This window comes from Etheostoma spectabile, chromosome 4 (genome assembly GCF_008692095.1).
Source record: "Etheostoma spectabile isolate EspeVRDwgs_2016 chromosome 4, UIUC_Espe_1.0, whole genome shotgun sequence".
NCBI lineage: Eukaryota > Metazoa > Chordata > Actinopteri > Perciformes > Percidae > Etheostoma > Etheostoma spectabile.
The window spans coordinates 17235544-17255608 of NC_045736.1; the positions used below are offsets into that span (position 1 = coordinate 17235544).

The following is a 20065-nucleotide window of genomic DNA, read 5'->3' on the forward strand; positions in this document are numbered from 1 at the left end:
ACTACAGCTGAAACAGGATGTATGTCAGTTATGACTTACTCGTGATCCTCATGGAGTTTGGGATATACCAATAAAGGCTTTAGAATCCATTAAAAGGATTTTAGTACACATTTCTGAGTGGATGTAATAAAACATGCAACAATTTGTTCATCATGACATGCAGCTATAAAAGTGATTATGTTATGTTGAGTTTTTTTTTTTGTCTTTAAAAGTTCTTACCACAGACTAGTTCCTCAAAAGATTACGAATACCGGGGAAAGTTCATGCAGTTTAAAAACAGTTAAGATGCAAAGGTCAGCAAAAGCACTTTGCCGTATAGGGACTTGATGTAAATGCCAAGACTCATGCATCATAAAAATAGTAAATTATTTTTTTGTTGAACTAAATGGGGTCATAGTATCTCTGAGAGTTGAATTCCTTCAGAAAGATATTTTGTAAGATCTTGGTTTGCACTGAACTAAAACACATTAAAGTGCTTATGTTGACAGTTTGTATTTTCACAGTTAACCTCATTGTCCCATTCTTACCTTTTTCTAATACTCATTCAGACCTCATGACTAATAAGACAGCTCCTCCAGAGTACATAGGTACATCCGCTAAGCTATTCTTGATTTTTCTGTTTTCAAAATTTAAAAAAACGAACATACAAGCTTTGCAAGAAAGTAGAATTATTGTCATTTTTTTAATGACAAGGTAAACAGTAGTATAGAGATAGATAATCTTTATATAATAAGTAATGGTTTATGTGATTAATACCTTATTTTCATTTCCTGTCCTAAAATGTGCTCAGACTTTTGACTGCAAAGCCAAAACAAGGGTGGTTTGATGAGTCAAATCTGTTCTTTTAACCTCAATAATGCAATTCACCTCATGGCCTTGCACGTTATTACAGCTTTATTAAGTAAACAACAAAAAGTAATTGTGCAGCCATGTGTCTCCTAGGCTCTGCTGGAAAAGATACTTATCCAGAGGAAAAAAAATAAATAAAGAAAATACAAAAAGGCTTGTGTAGAGTAAAATTATTTCATGGAAGCAATAAAGTGGAGTGGGTTTTGGCACAGCCCTCTTTATCCTCTGAATAGAACAATATCGCAGACAGCTTTGTGGAAACCCCTTTCCCATGGAGATCGCATTGGTATACTTCACTTCTCTCTTACCTTCAGCAGACACACATGCACCTCCCAACAGTTAGCAATTTCCTATGCAGGTGGCTAATTTCATCACAGGTGGAGGTCAGCATTAAATCTACATGGGTGAACAGGTCTTGTCAGTTCATTTTAGTATTTACAACCTTTGCCAAAAAGCTTAATTATCTGTCTGTAAGTTATTTGATTACTAGCTCTTATAAGCTCGCCAAATAATTGTAATAAAAACACTTGGCATAGCAAGACATATTTGACTCTAATAAAAAGAGATTTCCTCTGGAAATATTAAAAAAGATGAAGGACGTTAGTCCTTCATCTTTTTTAATATTTCAGTTTTACTCAGAAGAATATGGTGTGTATTAGGAGTTTAGTTCATTTAAAGCCACTGATTTAGATTCTGTAAATATTTCCCACCATGCAGGTCTAACTTCCCAGACCCAAGTCCTCAGGTCATGTCATTACAGGCAGTCATACAGTACATGGTGGGGGAGGATGTAACCATTGAAAAAACACCTACGTAGTAAATGCATCTTGACTTTAAAATATTTTCAGATGATTATTTAAACTAGAATCAGCCATAAAAATCCCACCACACAACTTTTCAGTTGTAGAATGTAAGCCTGCAGGAGTAAAGGCCATGATTATAAAATGTATCTTTCCCCTTTTGTCTTGACAGCTTGTAAGAAAGTAAAGGCTATTTAATAAGCTGTTCAGCTAGAATGCATTACTATAAAAAAACAGACCATGACACAGTTGAGTATTTCATATTGTAATTAAAAAAAACAAATATAATAAATTAAAAGTGAAACATATGCCAAAGCAGCAAACAAAACAACAGGATCTCTTACTAGACTCACTGCTGCTGTGTACATGTGTGGCTCTGAGGTCATTGAAGCCAGTCAATCCAACATTATAACATGACATTAATCCACTTCAGATTTTGTGGGCCACTGATTGTCAACTCCCTAGGCTATTATCGATAAAGCAAGTCGTGTTGGTGTCAAAAAACAAGTGTGCACTCAAAACTTTCCCTCTCTGGATATGATCGGGACAGAGGAAAGAACTGGTTACATTCTCCTCTAACTCCTAAAGTTCTATGAATCATACCAGAAAACAATCGGCTGCAATAAAGTCAGGACTCTGTCTGCACACACATTCACACTTACATGCACACAAACCATGATCTGTAAACTGAGCAGGTTTTTGCCAAACTGGCACCCTTCTAGATCTCCATTGGCGACCTATTCTGTGTCTAACTGCACACAAGCCAAAACAGATCACATGCAGAGGCTCAGCACACATTGCATCAGCCTGTCCACATAAGGGCATCAAATATATCAAGAGATCATGTTATGTTAAAAGGTGGTTCAGGCTTCCAGCTGTAGGGAAAACCACAGGACGGAGTTGACACAGTGGCTAGTCTGAGACACTGCTCAGACATCATCAGGCTTCACAGAGGACAACTGGGAAATCTACATGGATGCAAGGGATGTCCAGCTTTATAATTCCCTGGAAGGACATAAGAGAGATTACAATTATTTTTGACTGATAATACAGAGAACTACTGATGGTAGGTAAGGGATAATTCATTTAGGGAGTATAATTTCCCCACCTGAGGTGTTAGGTTTTTTTGAATCCTCTTCAGCTTGGCTTTTTTACGTCCATTTTTTGTCACAATTGCCTCTTCATAGAACTCATGGGCCAGGTCGCCATCTTCATCAAAGTACAAAGAGCTGCAGCAGAAAGACCAGATTAATTATCCGTACATACATGTTTATGTGTAGCCAAACCTTCAGAATACTACCTTCAGATACTTAAACCACACAGGTTGTTGACAATATTACAGTCCTTTTATCATTGATTCTAATCATTAATTCAAATTCCGATACCATTTTTTGCTTCCTAATACCGATTCCCATACTTGAACTTGCATATCGACAGATACCGAGTACTGATCCGATACCAGCGGGTCATATGTTTTTATTATGTTTTAAAAACTGTATACTACTATCCCTGTATGGATGTGATATGATGTGATTTGTTGTTGGTCTGGCTCAGGGTTAAACTCTTTGTGAAACATGAACAAACACAGACAATGAACGCTGTATAACTTTCTTTAATTATCCAGATTGACAGTCAGTCATAATGGAAAAACAACATAAATAAACTACTTTAACATAGATTTTCTTTAGAGCTTTACTATGTGGTGTCCGATCGGTGCATAAACTCCACTACTTCCAGATACCGATACAAGTGTTTTAGGCAGCATCGGAGGCGATACCGATACTGGTATCGGAACATCTCTACACAACATATAATAACGTGAATATCAAACATTATTTTGGACCATTGTGATGCTCACTACCTTAATGTGAATGTAAAGAAAACTGGGGAGAATTATAATCAATCCAAAGTCAACTAGTGACCATAGTTTCGCATCATTAATGTCCCCATTAATCACGTTTATAATATAAATATCTTGGTGTCCACATTCAGCTCGCTCACATGGCATGTGCATTTTTAAAAACTTTTGTTCAAGGTTACAACAGAGGATTTTTTGTTGTTGTTGAAAAGGCTTAGATCTATGATGTAAATGGTAAACTCATGATTTGATTTTATCAAATGATTCTGGAGTGTGCGAGTCACTATGACAAGTATGTTATCGTAACCTGGCAGCACAGTTAAAGTCTATCTTACTCAAACGGCCATGAAGTTTTTGCATACAGCTAGTATTTGGTGTGACACAAAGAGAGTTAGTCAATTAAAAAAAGCCATTAAACTTAAACAAACCAAAACAAAAGTAAAAGAAATTGGTTTTAGGGGTTTGAGCTCACAAATGTCTGAGCATTTAAAAACCTACAACAAGCTGCTTTGTTTGCTTATGCCTTGGCTTCATCGGTAAACCTCTTTTGAATGTGTTACATTTTACTAAAGTGTAAAAAATCAAAACATTTAGTCAGCTGTCTTCCTATGGGTAAAATGTCTGGTTTTGAAAACCCTAAAAGAGTACGGTAACAGCTCAGTACAACAGCGGTGTGTAGCAGCTGAACACTATGCTTGTGTCCACGCCTGTCAATAAAAATGAGGGGAATGAAGATAGAGTGGACACATTATCTATCCATATTTTTAGGAAATTGACTGAATGAATAGAGGTCAATTGATCTGACAAGAGGATGGGTCAGAATTGGTGTGCAAACAACATGAATTTATGGCTCCATTTTGCTCAGTGTCAACACAGACGGAATGTGAATGTGTGGGAACGTTTCTGTGCAAACACAGGCACGTCTCTCAATGGTCTTGACACCATGTCACAAAACATTCTCGAGTTCTGTCTAAAACTTTAACCACATTGGCTAACTCCAACAGCCTTCTTCCTACCCATGTTTCAGTTCAATAGTACATCTTTTTAGGCAAGGTTGAGCATGATGTTTAAAGATTGTAGTGGAGTGATGGAGGTGCCACAGCCTTGTACCATCCTTGTTCTGTTAACCCCATGTTAAAAGTCACATGGCATGAAAATCTCACTTTAGGAGTTTTTTTAAATATTAATATGAGTTCCCCAGCCTGCCTATGGTCCACCAGTGGCTAGAAATGGCAATAGGTGTAAACTGAGCCCTGGGTATCCTGCTCTGCCTTTGAGAAAATGAAAGCTCAAATGGGCCGATCTGGAATCTGAGGTTATGTCCGCCCAAAGAATTTGCCCATCCATGAGAGAGAGACATCATGGCTTTCAAACGAGCAAAGCGGCAGTTGGTCAAGGCCACACCCTTAGCCCCCCCACCCCCTCTCCTCCTCAAAAGCTACAGACTCAGAAATGGCACATCCTGAGGAAAGCTCAGTGTGGGACTGGCTCTAGTGGCTGTAATCCAAGGCTGAATTTTGGGAAAGAGACTTCAGATATGGTATTAGGGGACCACTAAGGTCTATATAAAAGCATCCAAAGAACACTATGTCATGGGACCTTTAACCCACAGTACATACTGTATGACTAATAAAGTTAAACTAAAAATGAAACTATATGCATTGCCACATCTGCCAGACAATGCCATCACATCAATGTGGAGCTATTTTTCTTTGAAACATTCTGGGCGCAAAGGGAGCAAGACCACAAACAATAACCTATTAAACTATAAACTCAAAATTAATACAGTAATACAAAACAAAAAACAGCTTTTAATGGGAACTAAGAGGAATATCAATATGGTTATTTGTGTTGTAAGCCAGCAATATGATTATTATTATCTCTGTATATGAGTCTATAAATGTTCTGAAGAAAACATGATGAAGGCTACATGCTGCTGAGGCTATATTTACCTTCGTCTAGTTAACACAAAAGGTGTTGCACTTGGGAAACTTCGAACTCTCGCCATTGACTGCTCGTTTCCATCTTTGGTTGGATCGTCCGTACTACCTGAGCCAGAAAAAGGCCAAAATCCTTTGGATTTGGAGCCGCTACCACCCATCTTCAGCTGCAGCACATTATTTTCTTGGGTCACAGGACTGCCAGTAGTGTTACAGTGTTACTGTACTAGATGAAATGTGACCTCCAGAAAATGAAACCTTTGAAAAGTGACACATGAAAGGGAGGAGTAAAGTCATGTATTACAACACAAGCAAAACAATCTACAATTAACATTCTTTTTTCAGCTTATGCTGGGAACCCAGTTTTCTGTGGACAAGAAAAGTGATAGCAGAGTATGATCATAACTCTACCTTAAATATAAAAAAAAACAGATAGGCTACTCTGCAACACCTGTGCATTTGACAATCTAGCCTATCAAGACAATCTAATAATCTATTATTATATAGCCAATAATTTTATATTGCTTATAGTTAAGATAAGACACAAAATAGAGGACAAATAGAAGACAAAGCCCAGACTGATGTCGAGTTTGGTTATAATTCGAATCCTTTGACCATATATTCTATAATATAGCAGGCCAGCTAAATGACAACATATATTATAATGCAAAATCAAGGTCGCAAACCTGACCACCCTTCTATGTTCTACCATTATAAAGTTAAAATGGTAACGTTATTTGGAAACAAGACAATCCTGAATAACGTTAGTCAGCTTTGCTTAGAGTCAAGAGGGCTTGGGCATTAGCATAGGTTATCTGGACAGGACGGTGAACACGGCTAGCTAGCTTTGACCGACAAGACCATTAAAGAACTGGTCCTGCTTGCGTTAGTTAGCTACAGTGGATTTAATGTCTCTTTATGGCCTGGCTGTTAGCATTACCACTATCTAAATACAGTTTGGTTAGCACTCTGTTAACGTTACTATCATTGTCAGGTCAAGATGTTTTTTATCTGGTTTAACGTTTACAAAATTAACGTTTACAGCCGCTGCCAAAGGCTAACGTTAGCTGTTTTGATAAATGGCGTTTGTCGCTTCCGCTTAGCTGGTTGAAAACATACCTAAAGTGGGGTTTGTTGTGTTCGCAGGTATGAAATGTTCTTTGATGAATTTGTCTTGGTGGGTTGCTAAATCTCTATAAGATAACGCTAGCTAGCTGTTTATGCTAACTAACGTTGCACGTTCTTCTTCTCCGTGTTTTTCTCTGCAGGCTCATAAAGAGAATGCGGTGAGCTACTGCCACCACATGGACAGAATATGCAAAACACATGAGTCAGGTCAAAACTTGCTGCCTGTCCCATTACCTATTACCTAGACATTAAAAGAGAACGTTGTGGTACACTACAGCCAAAAGTATATGGACACCTCATACACAATCACAAACGAGGAGTCTCCCCATTACAGATATGCCCACTTTATGTTAACCCCATGCAGTTTGGGGTAAAGGTGTTATTTTTGCCTATTCTAAGTCAAGTCAAGTGGGTTTGATTTACATTTTAACCATATACACTGTATATAGTGAAATGAAACAATGTTTCACCATGGATCAAGTCAAGTGGTGTTATGCATTTAAAATATATAAAAACGACATTTTAAGACAGGCTGCAATTTGTGCACACACATTATGGACTATACTATTATTGGGGTGGAAGTAGCTCAGTCCATAGGGAGTTGGGTTGGGAACCGGAGGGTCACTGGTTGGACCAAAAAAGTATGGACCAAAAAGAAGGGAGGGAGTGTGGATTGGTGGCTGGAGAGATGCCACTTCACCTCCTGGGCACTGCCAGGTGCTGTTGAGCAAGGCACAGGCTGCTTCGGCTGGCAGCCCACTCCCTCTGACATCTCTCCATTAGTGCATGTATAGATCCTGAACGTGTGTGTGTGACTACTAACAAGTGTGGACACAGAGTGTAAATTGTAATTTCCCCATTGGGGATTAATAAACAGATTAAAAATATATATATATATATACATAAAGTGCTACTAGACTACTTAAAGTAGAGCATTTGGGACAGGACAGACAACAGACATCAAAAAGCAGGGCATAAGCAGACTTTTAACAGAGCACTGAATGCTGTAAGTAAGGATAGAATAGGATTTTAGCAGCATAAATAAAAAGGAGCAGGAGTGCATTTGCATCATTTTTTGTTGTTCAACAGTCAGGCTGCTTGAGGGAAGAAGCTTTTCTCCATTCTGGAGGTGCGGGCTGTTATACCGGGGACTACCTGATGGCAGTAAGGAGAAGAGTGCAAGTGCATAGGACGGGTGTGTTGTGTCCCTACAATTATATATTTGAGTATTGAATATTTAATTTGAATATTTCTGTATACTGGGGTCCCTAAACAGTCTTGGATATTGCATAAATTAGGTACGACTGAGACTTGTGGACTTAGTGAGCCCAATTTTATTCAGTGTGATTATAACGTTCCCCAAAGTAGCCACTTCATTGCAGTAAGACCACTTTTTGAAACTTGACCTTGATATATATAATGATCTTCTACAACCTCTAGGATATCACAGCCTCATGAAACTTTACAACCACAAACTAGAGACCAGCGCTTTCCAGAACAGAAGTGCAGAATTTTTTTTGTCAATTTCTGAATGGTTAAAATTGTCAAATTTAGCATCAAATCTGGGTAACAAATGGTATCAACCAAATATTGCTGAAACAAATTATGAGACATACATGAATGGTCATCAAATACTTCCATTATAATGTTCCAAGCACTTATACGCTTATACAATTTAATTTAATTAAGGAATACATTTTTGTGTCAGATTTATGACAAGAAAAACTTGACACACTCTACTGAGCTGCATCGTAAATTAATCTTCAGGTTTGTTGCTTTCAGATGATGTACACCTCTTTTATGTGGCATCTACTGTTGTCCTTTATTACATATCATTTAAAGAATAACACTAAAATATCTATCATCATCAGTTTATTAAATAGTTAGACTGTAAACAAGTTTCACATTTTAACTTGCAGAAAATCCAATTTACAGGTTCATTAAAGGGTCAAAAAATGTAAAACAGCTTCACAGAATATAAATGAAACTAAATAAGATAAATGCCCAGAAAGACTAAAAGTTATTACCACTATAAATAATCCAGTAAAGCAGCATTGTTTTTTAAAGAAAGAACTGCATTCAATTACGTCCAAGATAATCTCTTACTTCTCCCACCAGTGCTCTGCTTGCACACAATCAACAGGCCTACAGTAAGCCTTGTATATGTCATTGTCTGAGCTCTTTCCTTCCCTTTTACATTGCTAATCAACAATAGTATTCAAACTTGCAGAAATCTCTTCATCATCTCAAAATATGACGATCAGTTGAATTCCTCAAAGTCAACCAGGAGTAGTAATCCTCGCCATGGCCTGCTTCATCGTGTCTCTAGCAAGAGCGTAGCGCTTCACAATCTGCCGCACATGCTCTTCTTCCTCACGCTTCAGGATTCGCAAAAAGTTGCACAACTCAGGAAAACTAAATGCATCCCACTGTGGAGGAGAGCAATTTTTCACTTTAGAATCTGTTGTATATACAGTACATGTATTTGCTTTTCGGCATATATTGACATGTTCATCATATGTATTCATTCTCAGAGCCAAATGGAAACTTACATTTACTTCCCCCGTCTCATTCTCTTTCAAAACCAGACTCAAGACTTTTTCACTGGGGCCAGCACACAAGCGCAGGTAGAGAGGGCACTCATCATCCGGCAGTTTACGCATGTACACTAAACAAAATTAAATTCAGCACTTTCAATTTAATACATGGTTCTGTATTTTTTTACAGTAACTGCACAATATTGAGGATTCTACCTTGACTTTGTCTCTCAGCGCGTTCAAACAGGGCAAACTTGGCCGGGTTGTCCACCACGGTGAACTTGTTAAGCAATGCCTCGATGACTTCTCGCACGCGAGTTTGGGAGCTTATATGCAGGTGTTTGGCAGCATCTTTTGGGAGGTAGAAAGATGTCCGCCGTTTCATCCCTCTGTCCCTCTGTTGATCTTCCTCCTGTGTTAAGCACAGGCTCTGAGGGGGAGGGAGGGAGATTGGACGGACTAACTGAAAGTGAACCTTGATGAAACCAGTGTAGGACCCGTCTTTATGCTGTAAGGTAGACAAATATGTATTGTAAGAATGGGATTGAAGTTGTCTGCAAACTATTAAATACTAACAGTGTTGTGACCAAGTCACCTTTGTTCAAGTCCCAAGTCTCAAGTCATTTGGTCCAGGTCTCAAGGAAGTCTCAAGGTATTAATTATTTTGGGCAAGTCAAGTCACAGGTTATGTCAAATCAAGGCAAATCCTTAGTTAAGGCAAGTCAAGTCCCAAACCAAGTCACTTTTTTTTCAGATAAAGCACTGTAACCTGTAGTATCCGGTCTTTATAAAGAGAAAAGACAAGGTATTAGTAGTTTACTAGTAAAAAGTGTGACAATGAATTTAATCTGTATTATATTTGAAATTCAGTGAAATTAATGTAATCAACGCAAAACTAATGATTACTAATTTATTTTATATTCCCTCCCCATCTCTTTTGAAACAGTGATATAAATACGGACAGCCAGACTACATCTAACATCAAAGTGTGTCATTCTATAACTTGGTGCATCTATATTTATTTGACAGGTCAAGCTCTTTAGACGCATAGGTATTTGGATTTCTTTTTCCCACCTACTATTAGACTACTATAAAAAAGGTAAGTGACATAGCTTTTGTTTGATCTGTGTGTAATAGCTACATTAATCACAGTATTCACTGATAGTGTTTGACAGAGCTTTTCAACATTTATTTTTTCAAATGTTTTTTAGATATTGCATCTTCAAATTAACCAGCCATAGAAATCCAACAAACACAGATACACTTCACCGATTTCTTGTGGCACAGACGCAGCCATTAATGAGGCTTCATCAGGGTTTTCGATGGTACGTGTTGCCATAGTAAGGAGTTTGACTGACAGCCAGTCATCCAATCATGACAATCACATACCGGAGAGCTTTTTGAGTCAATCATGATTCACAGTTTGCACTGCTGCTGCTGCATAGCATGCTTGTTGGCGCTAGACAGAAATGTGACCACATTAAATTATATGGATATATATATTTACACACACACACCAGTCATCCAAGTCATCCTGCCCTAATTTAAGTCTTGAGTCATTTATTTTTTGTCAAGTCAAAATGCAAGTCATCAAAACAGTAAGTCTTGCTTTGCCAGACCATTTTTCACAGCGCTGCAGAGGAGGGACAGTCGGGTCCACACAGCATTCCGGGATTGGTTGATCGTGTACATTCAAAACTGTTTGAGTCGTGTACCAAACTCCGATTGGACAGATCAGTCTAGCTAGCTGTCTGGATTTACCTTGCAGAGATCTGAGGGGTAGATAACCCAGTCCTCATAAATACACCGGTCATAAATCCATAAATCTGGTTGTAGACTATCAAAACAGTTACTAAAGTTGACTAGAATCCAAGTCACCAAGTCTCAACCACACATCTCTAAATGTTATTACAATTTAAATACAGTTCAAGTACACATTTGTGAATGGATGAATGTTCAGAGAAAAAAGTTTATTTGTCACTCACAACCATCATGTAGAGATTGCTGTTGATCTGTGCATTATATTCCTTAACCTTCTGTTGAATCTCACTAACAGTCAACTCCCGGTTACCCCAATCGATCTGTTCGTCCTAAAAAGAAAAGAGCAGCAAACAGGATACATGATGTCAGCAGAAAGCTTGTCCTCACAAGTGAGCGTTGAGGATGGAGCAAAAGTGACAGAGAACAGATGCATGGAAATAAAAGTAAAACCAATTCAAGCTTTTTGTGTGGTTAGAAAATAAATATGTGGATTTTATAAAGTTAACCAGAAAATGAAAACAGCTTTGTGCCTTTGAATCATGCCACAGCCTCACCGCTGATCATCTTACCTTGTGAAAGAAAGATGCAAACGCAGTAAAATACGGTTCCAGCTCTGAGCTACTGTCCTCCTGACTGCAGAATGTGTCAGTACTTGCTGTGCTTCCCCAGGTCATCTCTGAGGTTCAGGTGAACTTAATTAGATTTTTATCATTGCCAAAATCTTAAACTAATTTCTGGAGTTTTATGTCAGAATTTCCCACGCTCTCCTCTGTCCATTCTTCTGCCTCGAGAGATCTAAGTCTACTAACAGCTCTTTTGACCTCAGCATTTCCATTTGCTCCTCCCTGACAATAAAACCTCACAAAGATGTCTAAACGGCCAGCCCACCCCCAGAGGAGATCTGCTCAAATGATCCTGGATGAAAAACCTTCACCCAATGTCATTGCTGATGTGCGTTTACATTTTCACATTAAAATGTAGTTACCATACATAACTGACCATATCAAAACTCCACCAATAGCTTTATTTCTTGAGAAATTCCCTATTCTGCCACATCTTCATGCTGTGTTTTAAAGGGGACATAATATGTACATTTTCATGTTTATTCATACTTGCATGTTGGGTTTCTACTGGAACATGTTTACATGCTTTAATGTTCAAAAACACATTATTTTTTTCCTACTGTCTGTCTGAATAAAGTTTACCTGGGTTCACTCTCTGTCTGAAACACTCCATTTTAGTGCCTGTGTCTTTAAAGGAGCTGACACACCAACCCGATTATCGACGGACAGTCTGGCGAGCTCAGTGACTCGAGTCTGCTCGGTGTGTTCCGTGCCGTTGTCAGCCGGAGGAGCCGTCAGCCTTCATTTGGGCCAGTTTGACATGTTGAATCGGAAGGTGGGCAGTCGGACTTAATGACCAATCTGATTGGTTGAGTGCTAACCCAAAGATGAGCGAGGTGAGCGGGATGAGCGTGACAAATGCCTCTCGAAATCTGACAAAAATCTTTTAAACTGACCTTTGTTGATCTGAAATGGAGACAGATTTAGCAACTGCATGGCCTATTTCTTGTTGAAAATGTTGTCAGAAACACGTTTTGGTAAACCATTTTTGTAAACTATGAGATCCGCCATTATGGTCTGGCTTTGAAATTCTGGATAAGCCAGAACCAAGTGATGTGTTTGTCCAATCATTTTTGGGCAACAATACAGATTAGCACCGCCTGCTGTTATGAAGACGTATTATGTCTTGCGCACGCGCAGAGCGTACCCTTAAGTCGCTTCTGTGTGTTCCAAGGCACTTTTTGGACCAACTCAGGGAGGCAGTCAGTCCGACTGCCTTTTCTGCCGACGGTTGGCCGTCGGGTTGGTGTGTCAGAGCCTTAAGCCATCCTCGTGAAAAAGCCCAGTCTGCTCTGATTGGCTTGTGAGAAAAATATGGCGCACCTTTGTAAAGGTAGTTCTAAGTCATGGGTGGTGATACCCAGATGGGGGCCAGTATATTCTAATGAGCCTGCATGAGACATAAGAAGGAAAGCCAAATCTGATGGCTCCCTTGTTTTCTGATCTAATCAGGCCAAAGAAAACAGGTTGTCTTAGTTCACAGTTTGTGGGTTGGTAGACAAATGCATGTGCACTGAAAAGCACTGAAAAAGTGAATTTTTCATAATGTGTCTCATTTTATACAGTCTGGTTAAGCAGTCTATTAGGACTTTTAAAATCAGGATAAATCAACTTTTCTGATTTTTGCTGAATGTCCCATTGGACATGATGGTAAACTTCATATTAATGTGGTCTTTGCAAGCAACAGTGAACCAATCATTTGACCATCTGATAACTTGTGTTGGTCCTAGATTTGTTTTGTGTGGTTCTGAAATAAAGGCAGCTGTTTTATTGTAAAGTTGTTAACTTATCCCTTCCCCTTAGCTCTCTCCTAAATTACGTTCTCTATAGACGCATTGACACTGAGGAGGTAATAAAACCAGCATCTTTGAGGACATATGGCGCAGTGACACTCAGTGGACAGCAGCGGACAATCTGGTTGCCATCTGCTTTGACCTACTCACTTAAAACAATCCAATAAAGACAGATTTTTGTACAAATTAAATTGTACTATTGATAAAATATGGGATTGTAGCTTTGTTTCTCACCACATTTGTGTCTGTCTCAAGGGAGTCGATAGAGAAATCTTCCTTGTTTATTAACAAATTATCTGTGCTGCAGTCCAGCTGGATGAATGGTCGGCAGCGGTAGTGACAGGTGTAACTGCAGTCTGAGAGAGAGAGAGAGAGAAAGAGAGAGAGAGAGTAAATTCTCAATTATACGTTGGCTAGTGGTCAACGCTTATTGTGTAGAGCCCTCTGTGAATTTTGTTCAGTAATCTGTCCCTGTGCTGAAAACCATCACTCTAAACACACTAACCTAGATGCATTATCTATGTTATGTAAGCAACCTGCCAAAATGCCAAAATCAAAATTGCACATTTTTGAGATTTAATGGGATGTTATTTATAAGCTGTTATCAGCCTGTCAACTGTTTGTTTCTAAGTGGAACAGCAGTTCAATTTTTGGTTGAACTGGGACAGAAATGTTCCAACATGAAGCTTGCCAGAGCTTCCTACAGATTAGTACAAACTCTGTGATAAAGTTTCTCATGAATAGAAAAATAACATGAGCATCCTGCATTCTGGTGAGACTGGAAAGTGAAGACTATGTCACAGCTCTGCGAGCTTTGGGTGGACATCACTTAGTTATTATGGGGCTACAGAGCTGATTTCGACATTTATTTGAGGGCATTTTAAGCCATTTCTAATAAGGCTAAGGGATTTATCTTAATACCAGTGTTCTTTACGACCTTGATTAAGCAACCACAATGGTTCCCTATGTCTACTAATCACGCATAACATGATGATCGAAGGCATCCTTGTATTGTACGTCATTGTGTCACATGCAATAACAATGAAGTTGTTTTTTAAGGTCAACGGTTACAAAAAAGATTCTCATCATTTACACATGAAACATAAAGAACAAAGCTAGTATGATTCTATATTTTTCTTATATACAAAATCAAATATCCGTCCCCGGTGTCTCCATACTTCTCAACCTGTCTGTGGCTCTCAGCACCTTTTGTTGTACATTTGTTACTACTAAAGCCTTAAAATCTTTAAAAAAATAAATTAATTTACTTTCATTCCTAAATATGGCTAAATAATGTGCTTGCATTGTATATTGTTAACAAATGCTACAAACAGGAGTAAAGAATTTGTTTGTTTGTTGGGGACTATTTTTAGCTTTGGATTAATACACATTTGGTGCTGTGACCAGATCTGACAGTAGGGTGGTTAATGTGGGCCTGACTCAAAACAAACTACAATGAACATGTTAACGGCATTAAAGGAACATGCCGCTCGGCACAACATTTTGACTCATTGATGTGCTTTTAATAACAACAAAGGTCTATGGCACAAGGGGAAAATATTAACAGACTTATAAACAAATTTGCATGCAGAAGTTACTTACTGGCGCAGCGTAAACTTTGCTTATAAAGTCCCCAGATGAATTCTCCACACAGGTCACACCAGGTGAGATGGGTGTGACTGTACGGCTGGAAGTCATGACCCACTCCAGCCTCTTCGATCTGGCACTGCGTTGCCTCGATGCAGACGCTGTCTCCGACTAGACGGACCACATGGAAGTGGCTTGGTTGACCCGGGTTTACAGGTGGTGGGGCTGTGCGGGCCGCAGGAGCAGCCAGCTCAATGGAATCATTTACACTGAGGTCTTTCAGCTCAATCAGCTCACATTTAGACATGCTGTCACTGATACAGACTCTGACATGTCAAATGAGCACTTGCTGCCCATGAGCTAGTAGGCTATGGGTATACATCCAGCCCAAAGAGGAAACAGCATTATGTGCACCCTTGCATCCTTAATAAGGATGTTGTGAATGTCGGGCTTTGATTAAATGTACAGTATTTGGAGCGAGGAAAGCACCAGGTCAGTTTTTTGACACTGTTCAGATTGGTGTGTTGTGCAGAGGAACAGGGGGGCCTCTAAGTCCTTAGGAGCTGCAAGACAGTTTGAAAGCACACCCAAGTACATTACAATGGATACATGTATGAATCACAAAAAATAATCTAAAACATTTGAATCAGTGTCAATTCAGGCAATAATATTCATAAAATAAACATCCATGCTTACAGATGGGCTTTATAAATGGAAAAACAAGAGATTAACCTTTATTATCTGATGCCGGGATTTCTATGATTATGATAAAAATGTGGGAGAAGACGACATGGTATAATCCTGTGCAATCCTGCACTCATACGTTTTTTTTCTGTGCGTGACACTGAAACAAAACTGCATAAAAGTGGGCCAGTACGATTTCATGAATTAATTCCAGAAAGCACAAAACAACTTTAAATCCATTGTTTCATAAACAACTGGTAACGCAATGGAAATAAAAAGGCTGTAGCCATGGTTTTAGGTTTTTAAACAAGTACAATGTCATGTGTGCATGTACAACAGCAACAGGTGCTGCGTGTGTGAAAAACAGTGGTGGAAAGTTTACTCATATCCTGTACAAATTTAAGGTACTTGTACTTTAATTGAGTATTTCTATTTTAAGCTACTTTATACTTATTCTCCACTGTGTTTCCATGAGAAATGTTTTACATTTTCTCCACTATTAATTATACAATTATGGTAGTTTTGCCGATTAAGATTATACATAGAAAACATATGATAATTTTATTGAATATGCAGCATTGTTTGTACATTAAACTTTGCAGCAGTGTATAAAGTATGTAAAATGACCTGCAACACTGAAAATGCTGCTTATATGTAAAAAAAAATCTGTGATATTAATCATTTAATATAGTTAATAAAACATACAACACTGACAGGGGTCATTCTGTTGCATATTGAGTATGCCTCCTTTTAGTTGTGTTATTTTAATTTGATCATACTTGTCTTATAGCTTACTTTTACCCGGGGAAGGTTTTGAGTTCTGACATTCACTTGTAATTGAGTATATTTACATTGTGGTAGCCTATTGCTACTTTTACTTAAGTAAAGCAACTGATTACTTATTCCACCCCTTGTGACAGACAGTACAGGCATGTATGCAAACACACTTTTCTACATTCCTCTGGCGTATCACCAGGAAGAAGAATAAAATGTTCACAGGTGCATTAGAAACTTTACACGTTTCATTAGTTTCCCTGTGGAGCTGCATTGTGACTTGAATATGAACAACCCGGGGCTCTATCTGCCAAGTGGGTCACCACACGGCGCAATTATCCACACAGGGCAACACATTGTACCAGGGATCATTCATGCATATTCTGCTGTTTTTCTCTTAATTGACTTTCGTGTGAAACTGAGCAAACGTGGCTTAAACTATAAAGTTTAGACTCTTTTATTTGTCATTTGTTGAAAGTGCAGCTGAGCCTGTAACGGGACAACCCGGTTTAATCCTGTCTGAAACGGGACGACAAACTCAGTTGACACACCAGAATAAATGTTCGGATTTGCTGACAGACAAGCCGTTAAAAAAAGACCTTACCTCGTATAATTCATCATCGCCACTTCCCGTGCACGAGATTTAGAGAGTGAACGCAGTTTGTTGTTTGTATTAACACCGAACCGTCCCTCGTCCGTCTCACGCACTTCAGTTTGCGCATGCACATTGTGAGTGTGGGATTACTGTCTAATCTGGTATGTGTATTAAACCATCCTGAGGGAGGCACCACAGGAGGAAAATCCTCTGTTTCTGTCTCACAGTACAAGTAGTCTGTAGCCTCCTACTGTATATGTACAATGATGGAGGGGTCAATAAAAGGTAGCAGCCTACGCTATAATAAACATGGAGTCCATATATTGTAGCTTTCTAATAAATCACACTTTATGGAGTATTTTAATGTTTAATAAATTATGTTCTAATGCTTTGAAGATCATTAATAAACCGATCATTAAATCAACTTCTGTTTCAGCAACATATATAACTGCAGACTTTAGGTTTTACACTGTTTAAGCACACGTTTTTACTAACTACAAAAGGATAAAAAACATGAAATGGGGGATTTTTCCCGACCTGGCAACCATTGCTCTTATAACTAATTCATAAAGTAGGCTGCTAGTAAATGATTCATGAACCATTAATAAAGACATTAGTTACAATGTATAAGTCCTTTATTAAGGATATCATTTAAGAAGTGAGTTGAATGTTTGGATAAATCCCGCTTCAAACCGCTGTAGGATAGGTTGACCATTAATAAAGAAATTGACAACTTAATTAACACAATCACAGTGTGTAAAATATTTGAATTTTGTTTGAAATGGGATTTAATTTAGTCAGTATAATGTGCTTTCATTTCCGAATTAATGGTACTAATGATCAATTTGAAAAAGAGGGAGTCACTTTTCTCAAATGATGGATATTTCCGTTTGGAATGAATAGACTGTTTAATGTTTAAGGGCCATTTGGAATTCACTCAATGAAGAAAAAGCCTCCAGGCTTAAACATGGGGGCAGATAAAGAAGGGCCTATGTTGGAAAACCATGGTTGAGAGTGACACTCTCTTATTTTCTTCATTCAGTCTTTGTAGAGAGAGAAAAGAAAGGGGTGAAGCAAGGGAATGTAAGAGGTGTGAGTAAATCTGAACAGTGCACTTTCTCTACTGCTACTGCTACTAATACTGGTCATTCTAATAAAATGCACTTACTTTATTTTACAAAAAGTCAATGTGCTCTGCACCAGTTTGGGTTTCAGCCAAAACGCTTTAAAGCCTTTTTGAAAACAAAAACATGTTTAAACGTGTTGGAAAGTAACTAAAGATTTTAACTTACTCAAGTACATTTTGTTGCTAATACTTATTTACTTTTACTTCAGTGAAATTTAGAATGCAAAACCTACTTGTAATGGAGCATTTTTATACTGTGGTATTGCTGCTTTTAATTATTTGTATGTTTCTTCCACCACTTCCACCAAAAGTAAAAAAATAAAATTGAGTAACAATTGAAGTGAGTGCCATATCAACTGGAATCACACTAAGGGAGTTAGGACTTCTTATACTAGGCTATTTATTGTTACTTTAGTGCCACCATCTGGATGACACAGGTGTGTTTAGTTAATGAGCATGTGATAACGTTATAACAGGAACCCACATGGCAAGTCTGGATCCTCTGGAAAAAATGAACAATGAACAAAGAAAGAAACACAATGTACATAAACACAGTAAGATTTGTCAATCTATAATGAGACTTCATTTTGATATGCTTAAGCATGAAGAGACCATTTGGCAATGTGTTTGGTGGGCATAATGTGTCTATATGTGTGTATGTGGTGTGTGTGTGTGTGTGTGTGTGTGTGTGTTTGTGTATGAAAGACAGACAGAGAAAAACAAAGGGGGATATGTCCTGAATGGGCATGTTGTTGTTGTTTTTTTGCTCTGTATGACCAGTGTGTGGCCCTGCGGAGTCACAAGCTTATGATAGAGTAATTGGTAAGCTGTGAACAGCTGACTAGTGTCCACTATTCTACACTCCTGGGTGTGGAATGGGTGATATAAGTCCGAGACCTCCCATCTTTAGCCTTACGATCAACCAACAACACACACCCAAACTGAAATAATTTACCCTCACTCCTACTGCTACTTGTATAGCCTATCCGTAGTAGTTGACTGCACGATGTTTTCCCCTAAATTCATGTAGGGTAATCATTCAAGGAGACATCCACGTCAGCCAGGATCATCGTTAAATTAACCAGAATGAACAAAGATCCTTTCCGGGCATTCACATTTCAGAATAAAAGCGTGAACTAGTTTGGAAAGCGCTGACTGTATTCATAGAGATATGGACTCACTGCTACAACTCTTCTTCACCTAGAACAAATCTGAATAGTATTTGTTGGGCTGATTGAGTGATGGTAAAATTACTATCTAGATGGTTTGGGTTCAAATTTGGAATTTGAAAGTGCTTCATTGTTGTGCCATTAATCTATTTTTGTTTCACATTCAAATATGAGAGCCAGTCACAACTCTGAGTAGATGCTACTCAGTGCAGGGAGACTTCCAAAGCTCCTTGTTAAAAGTCTGTTTGGTTATGATTTATTTCTTATTAAGTGACAATGAAAGGTCTGTGTGTAGTTTGAAGGCCCTGCAAACACATACAGATGTTTTCACTTATTCTAGCTACTTAGATTTCTGTTCAGGTTGAAGATTGGTGGAGTCATGATGGAACAACTTGAAGTACTAAATTTCATAATACGGACAATAAAGGTGTTACCTCTCCAACACGTGCAAAACAATTTGAGGATCAGACTGATGTAAATCAAGCACAGCTGGAATGCAGCAACACAGTAGCCTACTCAGATGAGGTTTATTCACACAAATACATATCACAAAATACCCATGTGGTTAGACAAGCTGAATAAATCTGCTATCGGGCAACAAGGCCTGTTTACCCCTATTCGTGTAACTTAGTCAAACGCAAAATATTTAGGAATGTGCTGTGTGTAAATGCTGACACAAAAAGACAAAGGTAACAATGAAGAATTGGCTTTAAGGCTCTTATCATGTCTTTTAATAATTACTTAAATCGGGGCCTAATCCCAGACTGTTATAAAATTAAGACAAATTAACTGACATACTATGGGGCAGTTACCAGCTTTGCCTGATTGTTTATCCAGTTTT

General features: G+C 38.4%; 2 protein-coding genes and 1 long non-coding RNA gene across 3 annotated transcripts; 1 reads left to right on the forward strand and 2 right to left on the reverse strand.

The window, feature by feature from the left end:
* The first annotated feature begins 761 nt into the window (after window positions 1-761).
* On the forward strand, window positions 762-12758 carry LOC116687981 (uncharacterized). The gene is made up of 3 exons (XR_004331674.1): window positions 762-772; window positions 4177-4178; window positions 12651-12758. It is a non-coding gene; the product is annotated as an uncharacterized LOC116687981 (long non-coding RNA).
* Window positions 1705-6746, reverse strand: tusc2b (tumor suppressor 2, mitochondrial calcium regulator b). Its single transcript, XM_032513728.1, has 4 exons — window positions 6567-6746; window positions 5460-5705; window positions 2758-2878; window positions 1705-2654 (listed from the first exon to the last, which is right to left on the reverse strand). Exons 2-4 carry the CDS (start codon window positions 5606-5608, stop codon window positions 2589-2591), a joined length of 336 nt encoding a protein of 111 aa, XP_032369619.1. The 5' UTR covers window positions 5609-5705; window positions 6567-6746; the 3' UTR covers window positions 1705-2588.
* On the reverse strand, window positions 8439-17093 carry rassf1 (Ras association domain family member 1). The gene is made up of 7 exons (XM_032513727.1): window positions 16939-17093; window positions 14892-15439; window positions 13524-13645; window positions 11098-11202; window positions 9329-9620; window positions 9128-9243; window positions 8439-9004 (listed from the first exon to the last, which is right to left on the reverse strand). The coding sequence occupies exons 2-7, from the start codon at window positions 15181-15183 to the stop codon at window positions 8855-8857; spliced, it is 1077 nt and encodes a 358-aa protein (XP_032369618.1). The 5' UTR covers window positions 15184-15439; window positions 16939-17093; the 3' UTR covers window positions 8439-8854.
* Between the last annotated feature and the right edge of the window lie 2972 nt (window positions 17094-20065).